Source organism: Anas acuta, chromosome 6, assembly GCF_963932015.1.
Source record: "Anas acuta chromosome 6, bAnaAcu1.1, whole genome shotgun sequence".
Lineage (NCBI taxonomy): Eukaryota > Metazoa > Chordata > Aves > Anseriformes > Anatidae > Anas > Anas acuta.
The window spans coordinates 25220888-25243779 of NC_088984.1; the positions used below are offsets into that span (position 1 = coordinate 25220888).

Below are 22892 nucleotides of genomic sequence, written 5' to 3' on the forward strand. Positions count from 1 at the left end.
ATCTTAAGATTCAGGCCAGGATTTTTTTTTCCCCAGGAGTATACCTGTAAACTGATATATTTTCCCATTTTTATTCAGTTGCTTTACCAAGATATTCTGTATGCTCTATAGGATAGGAACTACTGAGAGTCATGGTTCTCAAATAAATTAATAGTATAACTTTGACATAGAAAAAATCAGTAACTTTTGAAAAGGGATGCAGCTGATTTATTAAAGAACGTGAAATGAACTGCAGAATTGCAGTCAGAATTTAACAGATTTTCAGTAACTTCATTTTTTTTGTTTGTTTTTAAATAATTTTGATGATATTTTAAGCTTTCCTTCTAGAATAGCCTTTGGCTTAGTACAAAAGATTTTGAAGATTTACCTTGAACTTCTATACAAGTGAAATACACTGAATTAATCTCAATACAACAAGCTTTTTCTGAATGATTTCTCAATACCATTTATGGATTCACTTAATGGATGAACTGAATGATTTTCTTCAAATGATACATTTATTAATGACAAAGCAACTCCGGCAAAGAACATTTAACCATGGGTTCAATATGGAGGACAGCAATATACACTCATAGCAAGCTTGTCTGATTGTGACTTTTTAAGATTGAGATTTAATTTCATGTCATATAATTGTCCTGCTTAATAATTGTCAATTCTGATATCTCCTCCACTAAGTCATCTCAGAGAGGGCTCAAAGTCCATCTTTTTCTTCTGGCAAATAATTACCAAATTGAGTTACCTCTTTCCTCTTGTTTTATCCATGTATCATTAGGAAGATTATTTTCTTTAAACTTTCCCTGATTTATTTTTAAGTTAACTTTGAGGGGAAATATTGTCTAGTTACACAATGATGACAACTGAATTAAAATAAATTACATCATTGACTGAGTGTCATAATGCACTGAGAATGAAACACAGTTACTTTCATGTGTAAATGAACAAATCAGTCTTCTCCAGTACATAGATCGGGTATATATACACTTTTAAAAAATTGAGCAACCTAAATCTCTTTGATGTAATAGAATTTCACTCTCTCAGTCCTTGAACCTGCAAAGGTTTGCCAGTGTGAATGTCACCAGTGATGACCCTGAACAGATAACGTTGTCTTGATTAGTACATCTTCCATAAGCAGAGCCTTATAATCAGTGAAACATGATTCACAAAGTCAACTGTATTTTGTACACCATGTGCAAGTGGGACCTAAATGCAAATGGCCCTGTAATGTTAAGCAACCAACTCCTGCTGTGAGATGCTAAGCTATGCAGCAGCTATTCCATGCTGATTTAGTGGTCATTTAGAGCTTTGCAACACCAATACAAACATATAGCTTGTGAAAATATAATGACAAAGAAATGTAAAAAAAAAAAAAAAAAAAAAAAAAAGCCTTCACTGAGTTTTGTTATTGTTTAGATTATTTTAAAATACAGAGAAGCTGCCAAATCTAGATTGATGGCCACAGTGGCCATAAGGAAGATAAGAAAGTGAAAGAGAAGGCACAAGGGTACAAGATTAGTATACCAGTTAATTATTTTTTGGAGATATTAATTTCTAGTCTCAGACAGATCTGCTGCCATGGATTCAATTTGTTGCAGTACTGAGAATCCTGAAACCACCTGGCAACAGCATTCTTCTGCTCATAAATGTAATTAAAGTTGTGTACTGGACATTGCCTAAAAATAGGCTACACTGATCATTTTTCACCCTGGGAACTCTGGGAATCAGGGGAGAATTCCTAGTTGGTAAACTTCATTCTGTTACACAGAGCTCTGTGAGCACCAGCATCTAGCCAAATTGTTGCCCCTTTCTTTTTCCTTAGACTCCATGTGACAAAGATACACGTGCATGTTCCTATCACAAATACTTCTGTGGTGCACTCTTAAGGGTCATGCCAGCAATTGTTGATATGAAGTCATGTTAACTCTAACTCTTGCAAGTGACACAATCCCAATGTAAAGCATTTCCCTTTTGTCCTCAGTTTGAAGATTTGTTTGTCCCTGCTTGATGTCTGGTGACACCAGAAATACTTGATGCATTAATAGAGCAGTGAACTGAAATTCAGTATGGTCCAAAATGGTTATTATAACAGCAGTCACAAAGATTGGGTTTAATGACCTCCTTTTTCACTAATGTTATACATATCAGAATGTGTACATTTTTAGTAAGAGTTTTTTCTCAAGGACTCTGTTCAGCATTATAGTATCATTGAAATAACATCAGTATTTCCAAATCTCTCATGCAAACAGATGACACATTTTATTATAAAACCATTTACCCTTAATGAGATTTCCTTTCTCTTTCAAGAATGTGGCAATAACTTGTATTTGTTTTTTGTTGTTGTTGTTTTTTTTTTTTTTTCTTGTGGAATCAAACAAAGATGTTCAAAGAAATTGCTAGCTATATACAACAGATCTAATTCATATATTAGTGAAATATAGTCAACTTTCAAAAATGTTTTCAAAAGGTTAAAGTCTTCTGAAAGGGCATTATACAGTCTAAAACAAACTAATATCTAGATGTGGAATTGAAATGGCACAGATAAATATCTTCCTGAAATCAAGTCTATTTGATAAAGTATTAAAACACTTTAAAAGCATAAAATAAGCCCATGATTGGAACAAAATATTCCAACTTTATCCAGAACAACTTAAAAATGTTCACCACAAAAGTTTAAATTTTAAAAATTTAAACTTATTTTTTTTATTATTTTTTTTTTAATCTTGTAATTTCCATCCACATTTTATCTGACTTACTTTCTTCTCACTTAGCATGAATAAAGCGCTATGTTTACAAGGAATGGAACAGCTGTCCTGACTGAATTATCAGCCTGTATTTATTTCCTGTTTGACTCCAAAAATCCTTCTTCCACTACCTTGAGCCAAGTGTCAGGTACTAACGGAGACAATTCTGCAAGACTTGTCAGAATTATTTATAACACCTATTGAGTGAGTTTGAACTTCTTCTGTTCAGTTAAGCTTAATTTAACTGAGTCTGTAAACATAAGCTCTTTCAAATTCACTGAGATTTCTGATGCTTTTCGAGTTGTGCATTTAACTTGGGATCAATAACAATATTTCCAACAGTGTCCCTAAGAATGACATTGTGGTTGACAGGCTCCTCAGGAAGTCTCCTTGTTTACCACTGTTTTATCATCTTTTACGGAACTAGATGTGTGTTAACTCTAAAGGCAGGACACCGGTGTAAGTGATTCTGCCAACCTAGTCTATAGTGTAATCTGGGAAAAACAGAGTATGGATACCAACTTCATTTGCTATTGTTTTCATCGTACTGTGTCCAAATGGGTAGGCTTTCTATCACTCAATAGTAGGTGCTCCAGATCACAGACTTGCGAGGTTTGGTGAGTGAATCATACATATCAAAGGGAAAGAAACAGGAAAAAGCTAGAGCTGTAGTTTAAATGATGTACCAAATTTTCATACTTGCAAGACAGCAAATGAGATACTTAGGTCCATGCAATAATTAGTATGATGGCAGACTTCCTAAATGTCATATGGACATATGGAATCAAGACTAGACATAGACTGTATGCTCCAGAAGCACTGAAGAAGATTTAAGAAGGCTTGGCAGACAATTTTAACAGAACATTCTGCTTAGAGAAAAAAAAAAAATTTAAGAGGCCAGCAAGTTGAAATAAAAACTGTAAGTTGGCTAGTTAACATCGATTATAGTACATATCTTAAACTTCTTTCAAGAAGCCAAATACTTAGAACTTCTAATTTCATTCAAGTCAACCCACATTAAAGATGATTGCCAGTCATACTGCCAGTAAAAATAATCATAAACAAAGCATCAAATACTATAAAATAAATCACAGCTTTTCATGAATTTATGTATTAAGGGGACAGATTACAATATCCTGCCTCATCTCTGTGAGCATGTCATTTCCAGACAGATCATTTTTTTCAGAGATACAATCCTCAGAATGATTATCAGTATATGGCCTTTGGGGGAAAGAAAGCCCATCATCCCTCCTTATGAAAATTCTTGTGACTTTATACCATGGACATATGACAAGTGAGGGAGATAAGAACTAAGCAAACCCTTCAGACAGCTACATCTGACCTTTAGAATTTCATGTGCTTTAACCTTGTCACTAAGAGACGTAAAAGCCATATATTATTCTACTGATTTGTGGAGACCTTTACCTCACATCATTTACAAGTGCATGCAAAGACTATATTTCTAAAATGCGACTCCCAACATTTCTTCCTTTTTTAAACAAAAATGGTCTTAAATTAAAAGAGGGTAGGTTTATATTACGTATTAGGAAGAAATTCTTTACTCAGAGGGTGGTGAGGCACTGACACAGGTTGCCCAGAGGAGTTGTGAATGTCCCATCCCTGGAGGTATTCAAGGCCAGGCTGCATGGGGCTTTGGGCAACCTGGTCTAGTGAGAGGTGTTGGAACTAGATGATGTTTAAGTTCCCTTCCAACCCAAACCATTCTATGGTTCTATTCTCTCAGACTTACCTGGTTTCATCGATATAAACTGCCTCCAGCACAGATGCTGCATATTCAATGTTCTTTTTTAAATCCACCACATTAATGTCACCCTTCTCCAGCTGCTTCACCAAGCATCGTAATCTGTGAAAAAGAAAATAAAAATGTCGGTGCATTGCTTATATCAAATTTTAGTAACAGCATTTTCTATCTGAAGCAATGGAAAATCTACTGTAAAGGAAAGAGACTTTCAATGCATCTCATCTTTAAAAAAATAAAATAAAATAAAATAAAAGGTTTTAGAACACACATAATAATCAACTGTCTATTTTTGCAGCTTGCCAAAATTTTTAAGATCTATGAAGAAAAGTCAGAGGACTCAATAACTATGATCAGAGCTATTTTATATTAATTTATGACACTGCTATGATGCCTGAGTCTCTAATTTTTTAAAAAATAATAAACAAAACTTTGCAAGTTGTCATACTATGATTTTTCTATGCTTAGGAGGTCAATTCTATCTTTAATATCCACTACATATAATTTGTTTCATTTTAATGTCTTTATTTTTTATTTGAGCATCCAGTATGTTTTTGCTGGAGAATATGTGTTATTATGAGCTAATGTGGAGCTCTATTGCTTCTGTGTTTACAGAGAATTCATCATTATACCAGAAGAAAGGTGGTGCCTATGGCATTAGAAAAATCCAAATATTTTCCCAAGTGTGTTTTTGCTTTTAGTTTTGAGAACATTCTTTTACATTACAAACATGGCTACGCCCAAAAGAGATTTTTGTAATGCATCATGCCTCTGTAGCAACACACTTACACAGACAAACCACATAAACACCAAATTCTTCCTAAACTCTTTGATGAGAACACTCCTGACACTGCTCACCTTAACCTTATGAAGAAGTCACAGCACTGTAGTGAAATAAAAATTTATCTGTAATTGTGTAGAGCTGTGACTAAATGGTTGTTTAAAGAAGCATGAGTCTTTTTTTCTTTCTGTGCTATATAACTCTTAGCTGAAATGATCTACAAATTTTTATCATGCAAGACAGATTTTTTTATTTAAAGGTATATTATTAGTTTAACAATTTACATGAAATAATCCTTTTATGTGAAAAAAATGGGTGAAACAAGCATTTACTTTAAAAGTGGGTTGAAAATAAGTCAGCACTAGATGACTACTTTCAAAAGAAATCTGATGGGAAAAATACTATAATATAAAAATAATATAAACAATACAAAACAGATAGAAATAATGAATAAATGGATAGAAATAATAAACAGGTAAATGAAATTATGGAAGCCTGATGTCCATTTATTTCTATTAGGCATATAAAATATTTCATTTGAGCTAATTAATATTCATGATTTTTTAAAAATGAACCAATGTTTGGAAAAAAACTCCCATAAATTTGGAAAGTACTGCTCCATCATAAAACCAGTTTCACATTTTTCCCGTGTATTTGGACTTAAGCATAATTATGTCCAAGCCTGAAAGGATAATTTTAGTAAATGGAGTTTTAAAAGATCAGCTTCCTCACTTCTCCAAAGTCTTAATTCAGTTGAAATTAGTATAGAACATAAGACAAATAGGGCTCTTAGCAACCATAATTACTTGGCATTTTACACAGTGCATTGCAAATAAACAGAATGGGAAATTTCAAGTTTTTTTGTTTTGTTTTGTTTTGTTTTTCTCAGAAAGGTGAAGTGGGTGGCTGAAATACCGTGGGAGTGCATCTCCTACACAGAAACAACCTTATGCATATGGAGGCCTTTCCAGGACATAATTCCCTCCAACTCAGAGCACCTAGAGACTGTCACTAAGTCATTGAGTAGACAGCCAGCAGTACTCAGCACATGCACAATTAACTCTCTGGAGAGGTCTGCTCCTCAGTAATGCATGCACACACACACACCACACAAACTCCCTACTGAACACCAGTGCCAAAATGCCCAGGTGAGGCTGGCAGCACCACTGCCCTGATTTGCCAAGAGCTGCAGGGCAGTTTCACCACTTGCACTGTTCTCTTGTTGTTTGCTGAAATTATCTTGGATTTGTACTTTCCAAGGTGGAAGGGTAAACAGATTCAAAAATGCAACATTTTGCAGGGGAGAGCCAGGCTACAGTACAATTGCAGATCAAAATTGCTTCAAACTCTTTGATTTCCAGTAGTGTTTTTAGCTCTTATCTGTGTGGCTCTGTTACCTTAGGACACAGATCAAACAGATATGTAGAATCATTTTATACTCGCAGGAGGAAAGGAGACCCTGTGGGAGCTGGTAAACCGTGATGACCTTGCAAAGTTTTACTGCATAGGTGGCAGTCAGCTGATGTGACTTGCCCTGTAGTTATTGTTCTTACTCTAGGAGGAATGCAGAACAAAATAACAAACAAAATAACAAACAACGCAATTTGGAAAAGCTGTTCAGGCAAAGGTAACGTGATTCTGAAGAAGTTACAGAGACGCAAAAAGACAAAACACATACAAATTGGTACTACTAGTGACCTTGTCACCTCACTTATCCGCACCTTTGCAGGTATGTCCTCAAGAGCGTCTGCTTACTGCGGAGAGCTGACCCACTGCAGCTCTGTCATAGAACCACAGGATAATTTTCTTTGGAAGGGACCTCCACCCAGTCCAAGACCTTGATCAAAGCAGGGCCAACCTCAAAGTTAGATGTAACTTGAAATTTAGATCGAATCGCAGTGGGGCTTGAGTTTGGAATATCCACGAGCATGGAGATTGCACAAAGTCTGTGGGCAACTAGTTCCATTACTTAACCGGCCCCACCATGGATTGTTTTTTCCCCAATATCTAATTGGAACATCCTTTGTAGCAACTTCTTCCCATCAGCCTTCATCCTTTGCTGTGCACTTCCAAAGAAAGCCTGGATCCATGTGTGGTATAATACCCCATTAGCAAGCTAGAGACAGCCATAAAATCCCTCCACCGTGTTTCTGATCAGACACCTGGAAATCCTGTTGAGAAAACTGGACTTCCGAGGCAGCGACTTAAGTTACTTAAGTGGATTATAACCTTATCTGAACAGTCACATGCACTCAAAATACTGTGCTTTAAATGAAAATTGCCAAAGATTTTTAAATGTTCTTTTGGTAAAGAATAAATATGTCAATTTATAAGATAAAACAGGAAGTGGTAAAATATTATAGCCCATCATTTGGCAAGACAAAGAAAGTTCTGTAAAATGGAGAAAAGAAGGAAAAGAACTAAAAACTAATGAATACTGCAGCTGTACTGGACAGGACTGTTTGTTATTTGTTTGCTTTTGTTGAATTAAGTGTAATTAATGGAAAAGAAATATGAGAAATACAATTAGAAAACATGATATGCTACTTAAAATTGGAGCTATTGGTATGATGCTGCCTGTGAACCACAATACTAAGAAATAATAGCAAAGAGAAAAAAATGGGGTGGGGGGTGTGCACTAATAATTGTGAAATACAAAAATGAACTGGTGTGAAAGAAATAGATTTGTAGAGAAGAAGAGTTTATTTATCTCAGGACAACTGACAACATTTTAAAACTAGCAGTCCCAATTCATAAGGGTAAAAGAAACATCTGTAAGTAATAAAGGGAGTGGGTGGAGAACCATCTTCTGGTAAACACCGTTAACAGCACTGTGGTATTAAAAAAATACTGGACGATCCAAGCACACTCTGCTCCCACCTACTTTTGATAGCGCTTCCTGTGAGGTGAGCAGGAGCAGCAGCAGAGGCAGTGCTTGCCCAGCCCTCACCCCTGTGCATCTGACACTTCTGTCCAGCTGTAGGCAACAAGCGCTGAAGTCCAGACAGCAACACAGCCAAACCAGGAGAAAAGAAGGATTTGACTGGGAGCAGAAATTGAATGTTCTTGATTAACAGTATCAAAATCAGGATGCAGTTCTTCCTTCCTTCCCCACTGAAATTCTCTTTTTACCCAATATTTGAATTAAAGTTTTGAGAAATTGTAACTTTCAGGGGTTGTACCAGATTAACTGAGGACAGATTTTAAGTTATTTGAGAAGGTTTCCTATGACAGTTTCAGTAATAAGGGGGGAAAATGAAGATAAGTAATAAGTGATTAAAAGGGCTGTTTGCAATGCTTTCAAAAGAAAACGTTTTATTCTATGGAATCAAGCATTCAACAATACTAAGAAATATGGATGGAAAAACTATCCTAAATATGTATTGAAATGATCACAAAGAAAGGTGACAGAAACAGGTTTATTAAGAAGGGAGATTGTTAGGTAGAGAGGTAAATGACAATTTCAACTTCAGATTTTAAAGACTGCCTCTTCCTTTTCAAAGGGAAAATTACCAATGATCACTGAAAATAAATGGGAGTCACAGGTTTAGCTTAGCAGACTTCAAGAACCAGAGGAAGAAAATTGAACCTGAAATTAACTTCCAAAGAATGCCCTGATCTGCTAGCTGTTCCTCCCTACTACCAAGCAATGTAAAGAACCAGCTTTCTAACTTACACATCTGGACTTAACTTAAAACTGTTTTGGAAACTGTACGAAATAGCTGGCTTTTGCAACAGCTCCTATTAAAGAGGAAGTGAAGTAAACTGCAAAGAGTAAACCATAGTTAAACCCTGTTTCCTATTATCTTTTGAAATTAATGGAAGTCACTGTTTAAGGATGGACAACAAATAGCATAATAATTATTTGAAAATAAAATATTCTAATCAATAATAATATACTAAAAAATGCTGATGCTAATTTGGGGGGGGGAGGGGGCATGAGTTATTTCTCTTAATATTTATTAATCACAATGCCAGTTGTGATTGGTTACTTCAACTACAATTACAAGTTGTAAATCATTATGTTCCCATAAACCAGCTGAGAAAATCCTTGTATTAATTCATTGACAAAATGATGAGCAAGTACTGACAACATGTTAACAAGAGTAAGGACAGAACAGTAATTGTGAACAGTAATTCCATGTTTTGTTTAGACAATTTAATATTGACTAAGAAAACTAGGTCAATAATTGCAACTTATTATACAAGTGATTTGTCTCTCATTGTGAACATTACAAACTAAAAATGGACTGGTATGTGACATGAAATTAAAAGTAAGGAGAAGAGTAGCCGTGTTCTAACAATCTGGCTAGTTACAGTTTAAACATCAGAAGCTTTTTAAAAACTTGGAGAAGTGGGAAATTTTCCTCTGAAAAATCAAACTAGAAAATTAAAACTGGAAGCTAATTTGGCTACCTGTAGTGATTCTTGTAAATAGCTGAACAATTTTCACGATCCACATAAACCATTGCTCACCCAACAGATCCTCAGCTTTCAAAGGCAGAAGTTATATCCTCATTCAAACATGAACAATCTGAAAAAGGGACAATATCCAGCAGCTCCACCACATGAGCAATGGAAAGTTCAGCTCCTTTATTTAAAACAACCCACTCCCAGAATCTAAGTAGTATGACCTGTGTGCACATTTAAGATTTAGGAAAATAGTTTGATTAGGGAAAATCCAAAATGGAAATGGAAAAACTTCATCTTGGAAAAGTCACGACAAATAAAATGTATTATTTTTTCCCTTGAATTCCCTACATAAATTCACCAAATTATTTACACGTGACTCAGTATCATTTGAATTTTATATTTTTCTAAGAACATGCATGTACAAAATAAATCTATGTATAAATAATCCAGTTTCTCTGTCAAATACTTAAAAATGACACAGATCAGAAATAAAAAATAAATTGTAATAATAACAAGCAATCATGTACAAAGTCCACACTTCTTCAAGTAAAAATAATAATAACATAAGGATTACTAGAAATTTTTTGTTATGCTGACAAAGGCTATAATTTCCTTTCTGCATGTTTTCTGCAAGACGGGAGATAAATATTGTCTCTCATAAATATGAAACAGGAAAATCACAGTTTCCATTGTATCTGGATATATTTGTAATATTTTTAATATATGGTTGTGTGAGACTAGATCATATAAATGGATGAGAAGCAGTGGGAAAAAATCCAAAATATGCTAATAAAGATTCAGAAATTATTCCTTTGGGTAGCCACTCCTGTTCCACCACTCCCACCTGCAGTTACATCATGGCCGATTAACGTGACTTCAAAATAGCTAACCTCTACTTTGAGGTTTCTTACACTATGGTAGTGAAAATTGTGTTGACATGGGGACATTTTGCCAGTCCAGGCAATGACCAATATGTCATTGGAGAGCAATTAGAACTGATAGCTCCTTACTCAGACCTTGATGTGTGTTTTGCTTCCTGAAACCATAACAAGGCAGCTAACTAATATTTCTTCTAATTAGAGCTGCTGTCTCAATAAATTCAGCTACTGAGAAACACAAGAAAGAAATTTTACATTTCTGGTGCTGCAAATGTGCTTTATGAAACTACTTCTCAGTCACTCCTATGTCTGAGCATATGCACAAGAAGCCTTGTGGTTGCTAAGGGTTTCACGAATCACAATTCATTTTGTGATTATTTTAAGCTCTATGAGTGGTACACAGTGATCTGTAATTATGATTCAGTCATTGGAAAATAAATATTGAACATGGTGGTAATTCAGCCAACGTTTTGATATACCAAAACTTCAAACCCATATTGATGAATTAAAATAGAAATTCTGCAGCTATATAACACACACTCAAAGCTACAGCTTCTTAATGAAAAAATGCATTTTCATGGTGATAGAATTGCCTTGGCTCTTTAAATATTAATCATGTTTATACATCATGAAGTGGTTTCTTTCAGGCAGGCATTGTCTGTTAGGCTTCAACTCATTTTACCTTACTCACTCTATACATTTTCATTGTAATACCATGTAAATACTCTGGGTCTCATTTAGTATCAGGGTCAAGTGTGCTAAAAGGCTTAATCAAAATTTAGTCAAAATTTCCAAGTTTTCTTTAATGTCTAACTGAAATCACACAAAGCAAAAGGGTCTTACATGGTTTCCACTTGAAATCATAAACTGATCCAAGCTCTCTAAAGCAAATAACTTAATATGTATACACATCCAAGTGTTTTCTCTGTCGTCTATTAGATCCAACCAGTAACCAACCAGTCTCTCCTTACCCTAAACTCTATGGGTATTTTTATTGCCTCAATTTCCATCTTCACTATCTCATATTCCCATTTCACAATCAATCTATAAAATAAAAATCAAATAATACACCATCTATTGGACTGATTTGTAAATAGTAAGTAAAAGTAATTTGTAAATCCTTTGAATGCTTTTTTGATTAATCTCTATTTTTGTCTGAAGATTGACATTTGATCTGTAAGGTTCCCCTGGATTTTATAAACATAATATAGAATGCCAGCTAAAGCTATTTAATCTTGAAGTTGCCAAACACTTGAACAGTCTGTATGTCTCAAACTCTTCATCATAATCTAGCTAAACTCACTATCAACAACACGCTGGGAAATCAAATGTAAACTCATCACCTGCCAAAAATCATGCTTAAAAATGATGGAAGACTTTCAGTAAGTCTTACTTGCTGAAGTTAATGCAATAAACTCACAGAAAAGTCACATATCCTTTATTCCTCGTAGACAAGTAAAAAGCTTTATTTGTGCTGCAAACAGCAACTTTGAGCACAGTAATCGAAGAAGCTGGTAAGAGGCAGAAGTTTAGCCCCTAAATCTTGCAAAGCAGTCTCCTGCATTCTTTATTAATTTATTATTTTTTTTAAATCATGGCAGAAGAAGGATATTTCCAAACAGACTACATCTCAGAGATACTCCTCCCATCATATTCATGTGTTAGCTCTAAATTCCAGGAAAAAAATATAAATATATATATATAAAATATATATATATGAAAAAAATATAAATATATATATATATATATAAAATATATATACATCCAAACCTCTGTATCACTGAAAATCATCAGAGGAGTGCAGACCTGGCACAGGTCTCTTTCTGTGCTTCTGAAGAACTCTGTTAACCCTACCTCACAGCAGCTCTTCATGGCAACTGCATCTCATGTTCTTGTAAGAAAGATCATGACCTACTTCTGCCCCATGGGTGGGCACAGTGTCATAGGATGGAAGATGCCTGCCGGTTTAAGAGTTCCTGTTAGAAAGCATTTCTCCAGACAATGGTATTATCACACAGAATCTCAGAATTTCTAGGTTGGAAGAGACCTCAAGATCATCGAGTCCAACCTCTGACCTAACACTAAGAAGTCACAGTCCCTCTCTCCTTCACATGATCCAGACTGTTTTAAAAAGCAGTCTAGGAGGTTTCTGGAGAGCGTGGAAGATAGCTTCCTGACGCAGCTGGTTAGTGAACCTACCAGGGGTGGTGCCCCGCTAGACCTTCTCTTCACAAACAGAGAAGGACTGGTGGAGGATGTGATTGTCGGGAGCTGTCTTGGGCAGAGTGACCACGAAATGGTGGAGTTCACTATTTTTGGCGAGGACAGGAAGGGGACCAGTAAAACCGCTGTATGGGACTTTCGGAGGGCTGACTTTGGGCTGCTCAGGACACTAGTTGGTGGAGTCCCTTGGGAGGTGGTTCTGAAGGGCAGAGGGGTCCAGGAAGGCTGGGCGCTCTTCAAGAGGGAAATCTTAATGGCGCAGGAGCAGTCTGTCCCCATGTGCCCAAAGACGAGCCAGCGGGGAAGAAGACCAGCCTGGCTCAACAGAGAGTTGCAGCCTGAGCTTAGGAGAAAAAAGAGGGTTTACAATCTTTGGAAAAGTGGGCAGGCCACTAGGGAGGACTATAAGGATGTTACGAGGCTGTGCAGGGACAAAATTAGGAAGGCCAAAGCTCATCTGGAGCTCAATCTGGCTACTGCCGTTAAAGATAACAAAAAATGTTTTTATAAATACATCAACACAAAAAGGAGGACTAAGGAGAATCTCCATCCTTTACTGGATGCGGGGGGAAACTTAGTTACAAGAGATGAGGAAAAGGCGGAGGTGCTCAATGCCTTCTTTGCCTCAGTCTTTAGCAGCAATACCGGTTGTTCTCTGGATACCCAGTACCCTGAGCTGGTGAAAGGGGATGGGGAGCAGGATGTGGCCCTCACCATCCACGAAGAACTGGTTGGTGACCTGCTACGGCACTTGGATGCGCACAAATCGATGAGGCCGGATGGGATCCACCCAAGGGTACTGAAAGAACTGGCAGAGGAGCTGGCCAAGCCCCTGTCCATCATTTATCAGCAGTCCTGGCTATCGGGGGAGGTCCCAGTTGACTGGCAGCTAGCAAATGTGACGCCCATCTACAAGAAGGGCCGGAGGGCTGACCCGGGGAACTACAGGCCTGTCAGTTTGACCTCAGTACCAGGGAAGCTCATGGAGCAGATCCTCTTGAGAGTCATCTTGCGGCACTTGCAGGGCAAGCAGGTGATCAGGCCCAGTCAGCATGGGTTTATGGAAGGCAGATCCTGCTTGACGAACCTGATCTCCTTCTATGACAAAGTGACGCGCTGGGTGGACGAGGGAAAGGCTGTGGATGTGGTCTGCCTTGACTTTAGCAATGCATTTGACACCGTCTCCCATAGCATTCTCCTCAAGAAACTGGCTGCTCTTGACTTGGACTGGCGCATGCTTCGTTGGGTTAGAAACTGGCTGGATAGCCGGGCCCAAAGAGTCGTGGTAAATGGAGTCAAGTCCAGTTGGAGGCCAGTCACTAGTGGCGTCCCCCAGGGCTCGGTGCTGGGGCCGGTCCTCTTTAATATCTTCATCAATGATCTGGACAAGGGCATTGAGTGTACCCTCAGTAAGTTTGCAGATGACACCAAGCTAGATGCATGTGTCGATCTGCTCGAGGGTAGGAAAGCTCTGCACGAGGATCTGGATAGGCTGCACCGATGGGCTGAGGTCAACTGCATGAAGTTTAACAAGGCCAAGTGCCGGGTCCTGCACCTGGGGCGCAATAACCCCAAGCAGAGCTACAGGCTGGGAGATGAGTGGTTGGAGAGCTGCCAGGCAGAGAAGGACCTGGGAGTATTGGTGGATAGTCAGCTGAATATGAGCCAGCAGTGTGCTCAGGTGGCCAAGAAGGCCAACGGCATCCTGGCTTGTATCAGAAACAGTGTGACCAGCAGGGCTAGGGAGGTGATCGTCCCCCTGTACTCGGCTCTGGTGAGGCCGCACCTCGAGTACTGTGTTCAGTTTTGGGCCCCTTGCTACAAGAAGGACATCGAGGTGCTTGAGCGGGTCCAGAGAAGGGCGACGAAGTTGGTGAGGGGCCTGGAGAACAAGTCCTACGAGGAGCGGCTGAAGGAGCTGGGCTTGTTCAGCCTGGAGAAAAGGAGGCTCAGGGGCGACCTTATCGCTCTCTACAGGTACCTTAAAGGAGGCTGTAGCGAGGTGGGGGTTGGCCTGTTCTCCCATGTGCCTGGTGACAAGACGAGGGGGAATGGGCTAAAGTTACGCCAGGGGAGTTTTAGGTTAGATGTTAGGAAGAATTTCTTTACTGAAAGGGTTGTTAGACACTGGAACAGGCTGCCCAGGGAGGTGGTGGAGTCACCATCCCTGGAAGTCTTTAAAAGACGTTTAGATGAAGAGCTTAGGGATATGGTTTAGTGGGGACTGTTAGCGTTAGGTCAGAGGTTGGATTTGATGATCTTGAGGTCTCTTCCAACCTAGAAATTCTGTGATTCTGTGATATGATCTTCATGCACCAAATACTTGATTTCATAACACAACCCAAAGCATGGATCCTCTCATGTCAGCAATTGGATAAATTTAATGGTCTGAAAATACTTCTTTCTGGTTCTGAACTCTCTTGTTCCCTACCTGCTACATAGTACTGCTACAAACTGTATTTTGCTTTAGTTACTCTAGGAATTCGTAGATGTGAGAATATGTCCTCATGCAGTGCTATCTTATCATCTTATCAAATATCACAGAATGATAAGGGTTTGGAAATAGATCTCTTATTACTCTTTCATTCTGTTTCTCCTCTCATTCACCCTGAAGTCATTAGCATAGAGGGGATGGTACACCCATGCTGAACCAGTATGCTGAATATCCCTTTCATTCCTCAGGATCAGAAAATGTGGATTGAAGAATGCTGATATTCATCCTTTAAAAACAGCATGCAAAGAGGCAGGAAGTACTTTTAGAAACATTAAGAAGAAACCATCATGTAAAAAGCCAACTAATGTTCTTTCATTAAAGACCACATTAACCAGAATTGGTAACCTTGTACTAATAAATAAATAAATAAATAAATAAATAAATAAAAATCTAGACTACTCATAAGATATACTGAAAGTCACTTTGGCGCAATTTCTGTGGTTGTTAAGGGCAGAAGCTTGGTAAGTGCTAGGCACTGAAACACCCAATGATTAAAGAAACTTCATTTATGACACTTAGCATGAATATCCTTCCTTCTCCCTGATAAAGTCAAGTATGAGCAAACAGCCCAGGAAGTGTCCTTCACTAACATTAATACAACACTTTGTTCTGTGTCTTCCCTATAGAATCAAACTGTATTAAATACAACACAGTCTGCAAAGAGTTAACATTTTGACTTCTTGAAGATAACAATTAGAACCAGGACAGAATTTCCCTGAGGAATATCATAGAAGAACATATATAAATCTTTACAGCCAACGCTTCTGGCAATATTTAAATTTGTTTGTATGTGCGGTTATGCTATCAGGATAGTTGGTTCAGCTGGCCAATCTGGACCGGTCCATGTGACCACACCTTCAACACAAACATAAACCTACTTGAGGTCAAGCTTTAACTTGTCATTTGGAAGACCTATGTTCTACTAAGTTCAACTTATATTTAAATTTAAGGACTTTAAGTACCAGAATAAAGAGGTTAAACTTTTAATACGTAGGATAATTATGCCTTCCAGATGGGAGAACAGAGTCAATTTATTTTGAATTCTGGTTTAAAAGTATATCATGATGAACAAAGCACAGATCTTCATTTATTGGAAAATACTTTTGAAATATATATATATAAAAATATATTTTCATTTTGAACTATCATGGACTATTGAATAAAGTACTAAAAATATTTAAAAGTCACTCTACTCTCCCTAAAATGTTATAAAAAAAAAAAAGCACCTTAATTCAGATGTCTTTTTTACTGAATAATTAACAGCTTCAACACATCTACGTTCAATTAAAGATTTTTTCATTCAAAAGACAGAGCAAGACATAAATGCTTTAGCACAACAGCTGTAGCAATTACAGTACAATTTTGCTGTAAAATCATTACCATCTCAGTGGTTCTGAAGAAAGGATAGAGTACATATAATGTATATAACAATGTAAGAATATGAACAGGGTTTTTATTTAAAATTGCAATACTGCAATTAAATGAATAAAAGAGAAAAAAAAGTAGGAGATGCTAGAATCCAGCACTCTATGTAATGTGTGAAACTTACTTCTGGCATTTGAAATTGTTAAAAATAAATGTTCCGCTGAAGAATTGCCAAATCAAAGTACTTCAAAGTAGATCTTGGTAATGAGAAGTAGAACATTAGAAAAGCTTAAACACACTTGACAGCTGTATAAATGTTTAAAAGAGGAAAGAATCAAGCAGATGACATTTCCCCTATATTCTTTAAGTAGGATGAAATGTAACATGACCATTCCTACACATGTGAATTTGATCTAGAAATTGTCTACATGAGAAAATAAATTTGAATTAAGGTGTGAAACTGAAATTCATTATTGGTCCTTGAATAGCTCCATCTTTGAATACTTCAGAATGAGTAGAACAAGTCCCTGCAATTCATCAGAAAGAATATTTCCAAAAACAAAGTTATTCTTGAGCAATAAAACTTTCAACCCATTATCCATCATATAGTACACAGACTGTCATAGAATCATAGAACCATTAAGGCTAGAAAAGACCTCTGAAATCATCTGGTCCAACCATCCCCCTGTCACCAATATTACCCACCAAATCACATCCTTAAGTACCACATCCAACCTAGAATTGATTCACCAAGAATTTTGCAGCAGACATCTTATTTAATACCTCTATATCTCCAGGTGAAAGAAAATGTAACACAGAAGATATCTCTCAGCCTCAACAGACAGCAGCAGAATTTCTAAGAAAGCGTCATGCTTCCTACAGAATAAAATGAAGGTGTTTCCTTGTTTTAAAAAGAAAGTTTTGTAGTTAATCATCACTCACATCTAAGGAGGTACACCATCATATAAGTGATCCTCCTAACAAGAGAATCAGATCAATAATGCTTTCCTAAGACAAAGTACATGGACAGTGCCTTATAAAGCACCTCTTATACTTTAATGGAATAAAATAAAATAAAATAAAATAAAATAAAATAAAATAAAATAAAATAAAATAAAATAAAATAAAATAAAATAAAATAATTATCAGACTGTCCAACAGGGTGACCATCTTTCTTAGTTGCCAAATTATGCACCACTGCATCACTTTATAAAAAAAAAAGTCCTATACTGATTTCAAAATGAACCACATAACTAAATTCATCCAGATAAATTTAATTACTTGTGAAATTGCTTATAAATGTTGTTTGTTAGATAAACAAATCCTATACCAGAAAGTGCTTTCAGCAGGAAAATAACTGGTCTTTGAGGCAAGCAGTGGTTTACAAGAAAAATTCAAAAGCAGCTTTTAACAACATAAAATTTTGTTATTAATTTCTGTGACTGTCTCGGATTCAGAAATTAAAGTCTGAATTCTTCAGATGATAGCACAAAATCCTTAAACGTACTTCCTAGGGATGTGAAAGGTAATCTGTAAAGTTCAGCTCCCTTATGGTCATGACTAACAGAACTGCTAAGCAGTACTTCATTTTTCATAGCTCTATTTAATGAATCACTACCCTTTAGATTCTCTGCTAACTCCTGACATTCCTTCCAAAAAAAAAAAAAAAAAACTGGTTACACCTGAATTTTGAAAGAGAAAACTAGTAAAGTTCTTGAGTCTATGTTAGAAGATAGTGTTCATCTACACATGTACCACAGATTTAGGAAAAGCCTGTGTGTATAATACATAACAAACATGACTTGAAATCAAAATAGTCAGTAAAATGGTTCGTTAGAAAGATTTGGAAATGGAACTACATAGTGTGATCTGTCTGTCATTCTCAAACAGTGCATTTTTGTTGTTGTCGTTGTTTGTTTGTTTTTGGTGTTGTCTTTTTTTTCTTTTCAGATTCTCCTATCTTGGAATCCTCATTTTTTAAATCAATTTATTCACTTTAAAATAGCATCACTCAGAGAAGTAAAGCAGTAGTTTGACCAAGGGAACAAGCCAGCTGTAATACTTTGGTGATCAATCCAGGCCTCAATCAGAAGGGAGTGCTCAACTGAATAATGACCATAGAGAAGTACTAGAGCAAAGTATAGAGGAGTTTCATTTTATAAATTAATGCAAATGAGAAAGTGTCTGGTTCAGTACTAAACTATGAATATATTACTTTCACCTGCACACATTTGCATAATGTCTTGAGTATGCAATGCAGGGCATTCTTCAAGAGTTGATGGTAAAAGAAAAATAAATTATAATGCTAAAGATTGATTTTCACTGAATGTAGCTTTGTATGTGTGCCTTGATCAAGAAAACCACAAAAATAAGAGCTCAACTTTTATGAAATTAGTGTTTACAGCCTGTTTGATTGTGGTCGTTGCGATGAAAACTCTACTTAAGATTTTATTGTTAATATTACAGATTGAGAATTTTCATGTTAGAGTGTAAATTCACTGCAGAAAGATAATCTGAAAATGACAGAAAATCAAAGAGATATCACCTTTTTGGGAGGCCACCACTCTTTCTTAGGTCAGCAAATGACAATAACTGCTGCGGACTGCCTATGTGCTTATATGGTTTGAATAGCATGTCAAGACCCTGGCTGGCTCTTTGCTATGCAATGTTCAATAACACTTGATTTGACCATACCTGGAATTGTGCCTTGTAAGCCATTCTATACCTATCTCGGCTCATTATTTATGTGGGTTTGGTGTTTTCCTAATGCCATTTTTTATGATTGTTTTTGACTAAAAGTTTTATTGTAGGGAACATCAAAATTGTAAACTTTGGGACATTGGCAGGTTGACCCGAGGATTCAAGGATGCAATTTGGAAAGATGTGTGAAAGATTACAGTGTTAACATTGCCAGAGGTTTGCATTTTCTGAAATGATACAAAAAGAAAGAGAAAGAGATTAAAAAATGCATTTGTTTCCATAGTGAGGGTACAAGTCAAAAAAAAAAAAAAAAAAGGAAAAGCAAGAGAGTCAAAAAACACCCAGCTGAAAGGTGGATATATATATATATATATATGCTCCAATTTTTTAACAACTCTAGTGATAAAGTTGTTAGAGGTATTCCTATAGATAAATAAATTAAATACACATTGGAGTAGAAAAATGTGCGCCCACCTTGAGGCTGGGGGATCAAATCAAGCAATAAAGAGACCTAAATCTAGCTTTTAAACATTTAAGGAAAAAAGGAAGATGTTAAAAGACAGATTTGCTTCCTTTTTAGGAAACCTGTGCTGAAGTGCCTGACTGATTAACTGAGAGTATGTGAGGAAGTCAGGTTAAAGCCTTCCTCTGTCATAGTCAGCCAAGGAATATGAATGAAATGTGAACAGAGACGCTGACATTTAATAAGGTAACTAAACTAGCAGAAATATTTATGTATTTTTATGAAGAAACTTGCCCAAGACTCAGTACCATAAAATTAAAGTGAGATAAACAGGAACAGCTAACAGCTATGAAAAACTATCTGTACCCAGAAGAAAAAATATGATTAATGGCATAACTTTTGGGAGACAAAAGGACGATTTTTCTATTAATCTTCTAATCATTTTTATATCTTTTAAATTTGCTGTCTGACAAATGTACTTCTAACTTTGCATGGATCAGCATATACCTTAAAATACTGCTAGCATGCTACAGTTGGATACATGTTAATGTATTTTACATGAAGAAAAAATTAAACTAAAATCAGTGTAATAATTTTCTTCCTGTAGATCCTGGATCAGGAATTAAAGAAAAGCATTCATATTACTGTGAATCGGATTGAGTGTGGAGTTAATCCATGGAGTAATTTAAAGTATATTTTGCCATAAAATATCTGTTATCTACCCTTGTTTTCAAAATGTACTAGTACATAAATACTTGTTTAAGCTTTTCATTCACTATGATTATTATTTTGAAGCCATGCCAGATGTATTTAGTTTAAATTTTAATCCAGAATAGGTAATCTCAGATTCTTCTCTAGAATACTCTTATCAAAGTTCAAACTAGAGCAGCATTAAACGAACAAAAAAACAAACAACAACAACAACAAAAAAACATTCTTGCAGTACAATGAAATAAGCCTTTTAAAACTGATTTCACTAAATAACAACAATAACTCCGGAAGAGGATTAATCAGATGAAGATCTAATTATTTTCTGATAATAGAATTGGAGAAGCTTACTCAACCAGAGCTAGTTTGCTACATTCTGATGTATTCAAAAAAGAGATCTTGGCACTTCAACCACAAACATGGTTACAGAAATGACTTAAAATTTACTAAACTTTCATGACCTCATTTATGCTATCTAGCTTTCTGACATGGATTTCAATTACTTTTGTAGTAGGAGGAATTAATTAATTCCTCTCAGAAGCATAATAGCATGACATATTTGATCATAAATCAATGTGAGCCCCAGAATCTGACAACATACATGTATAACATAATCATAGGAATAAATTATATTATATATGAGGAAGATTTGTGAGTTTTACCTCTGTGGCTTACCACCTCTGGTTTCAACTGGACTGTCCTATCATTTTTCAGATGAAAATTTAGGCTGCAATTACTTTCCATAAATCACATTAGACCCCCAAGTCCAGCTGTACTGTGCACATACTGACCCATTTCTTTAAGAAGCCTGTGAAAGCTTCTGAGTAAAAGTGAGTAAAGCTATTCAGATTCATTTTAAACATCAATTCTCTGATCAATTTAGGCCAAAGAAGCATAAAAACAAGTGAAAAGATTACAGTAATAAAGACTGTATCTTTTCCTCTGCTTTGCCATTAGTCTTTCCACTCAATTCATGTGCAGTGCTCTCCAGCAAATTTTCAGGCCTTTGAATATAAAAATTTATGAATTATATTGGTTTGAGATAGTAAATCCTCTAGTATATCTTCTTTTCTTTATAGGCTCAGCTCACAAAGAAATCAAGAAGGAATCCTTTGGAAACTCCCAGAGGGAGCAGAGCTTTGCCAATATCCTGCAGAGATGAAGCAGCAGCCAGCCACGCCAAATAGTGATTTTGGTGTAAGTAAGGTGGGACTCTGGGACTCGACAAACAGAGAAGCTATCCCACACATAGAAGAAGGATTCACTGTATGAGTATTTTTCAAACAACACAAGTACCAAACTGTCTCATATCATATCTACATCTATATCTCCAGATTATTGGAACTCATGACTTAGCACTAAGCTTTGCTGAGGATGATCTTTCCTTTCCTCTCTGTTGTTCTTGTTACACACCAAGAATAAACTTAACCAGGATAGTTTCTGATGTAGCCTCTTTAAAGCTCCAAGTTATAAATTGTATATATGGTAGAATGATTTTGAACTGGCATGAAATATTCCAAAATGAAAATATGTCATCTTTAATAAAATATTATTTGATTTTGCAAGCCTTTTATGTGTATTCCAGTTAACTCCACCACATAATACTCCACCAGATTCATAGTTGTCTTAAACTGTGAATTTTTAGTGTCTTATAAAGCAACCCAAATTTTCCTCACTTTTATGGCGATGGAATAAATGCTACCTTAAGCATCACCAAGGTTTTCTGTAGCATCCCTTCTAATACTGTAAATGTAATGCATACATGGCCTAGGTCTGCTTTGGAAATTATAATTACTTTTTGTTCAGAATTGCTCCACTGTTTCCTTGTGATGAATAATTCAGTTTTTGAGCTGCTTTTCTGAATCTTGTCAGCACCTCCTAATCCCACATTTGTAAGACTGTGGCACTTTTCCAAAACATATTGTCTCATAAATCTTGTTTAACCAGAAAAATCCTTAAACAATATTTTGTGGACCTACATCAGTGAATGAACATGGAAACTTTTGTTTTATAAATAGGATTATAGGAACCCCATAAAAGTCAGTTAGGAGGTTTTTCAGACCTTTTAGAGATCTTGAGTTTTAAAAAGAAACAAAGATAAATATGTCCTGATAATCCTATTCACGATGCCTATAGAATCTCTATTTAATGGACCTGTCATTGCATTTAGCTAGCTGCTCATAATTGTTAAAATATAAACACCATTGTGGAATGGATTTATTTTAGTGCATTTCCTCTATTAATGAAAATATGTCCCTGCTGTTTCTCTACTGATGGATCAGACAGTATAATCGTGTGATCTGCCAGATCGTTTATCAGCATCCTCCTATAGAACTTGACTGTTTTTACATAGCTTCTAGATTTAGCTAT

The 22892-nt window shown here is 36.2% G+C and overlaps 1 protein-coding gene across 12 annotated transcripts in view; it reads right to left on the bottom strand.

Annotated features, from left to right (window-relative positions):
• The window catches only part of PDE1A (phosphodiesterase 1A), a 222140-nt gene that overhangs the window by 50820 nt on the left and 148428 nt on the right, over nt 1-22892 (bottom strand). For all 12 annotated transcript variants that reach the window (XM_068685892.1, XM_068685894.1, XM_068685895.1 and 9 more), the window contains one exon: nt 4489-4602. In XM_068685892.1, the coding sequence (XP_068541993.1) occupies nt 4489-4602 (114 nt within the window). The remainder of the gene's footprint in view (nt 1-4488; nt 4603-22892) is intronic.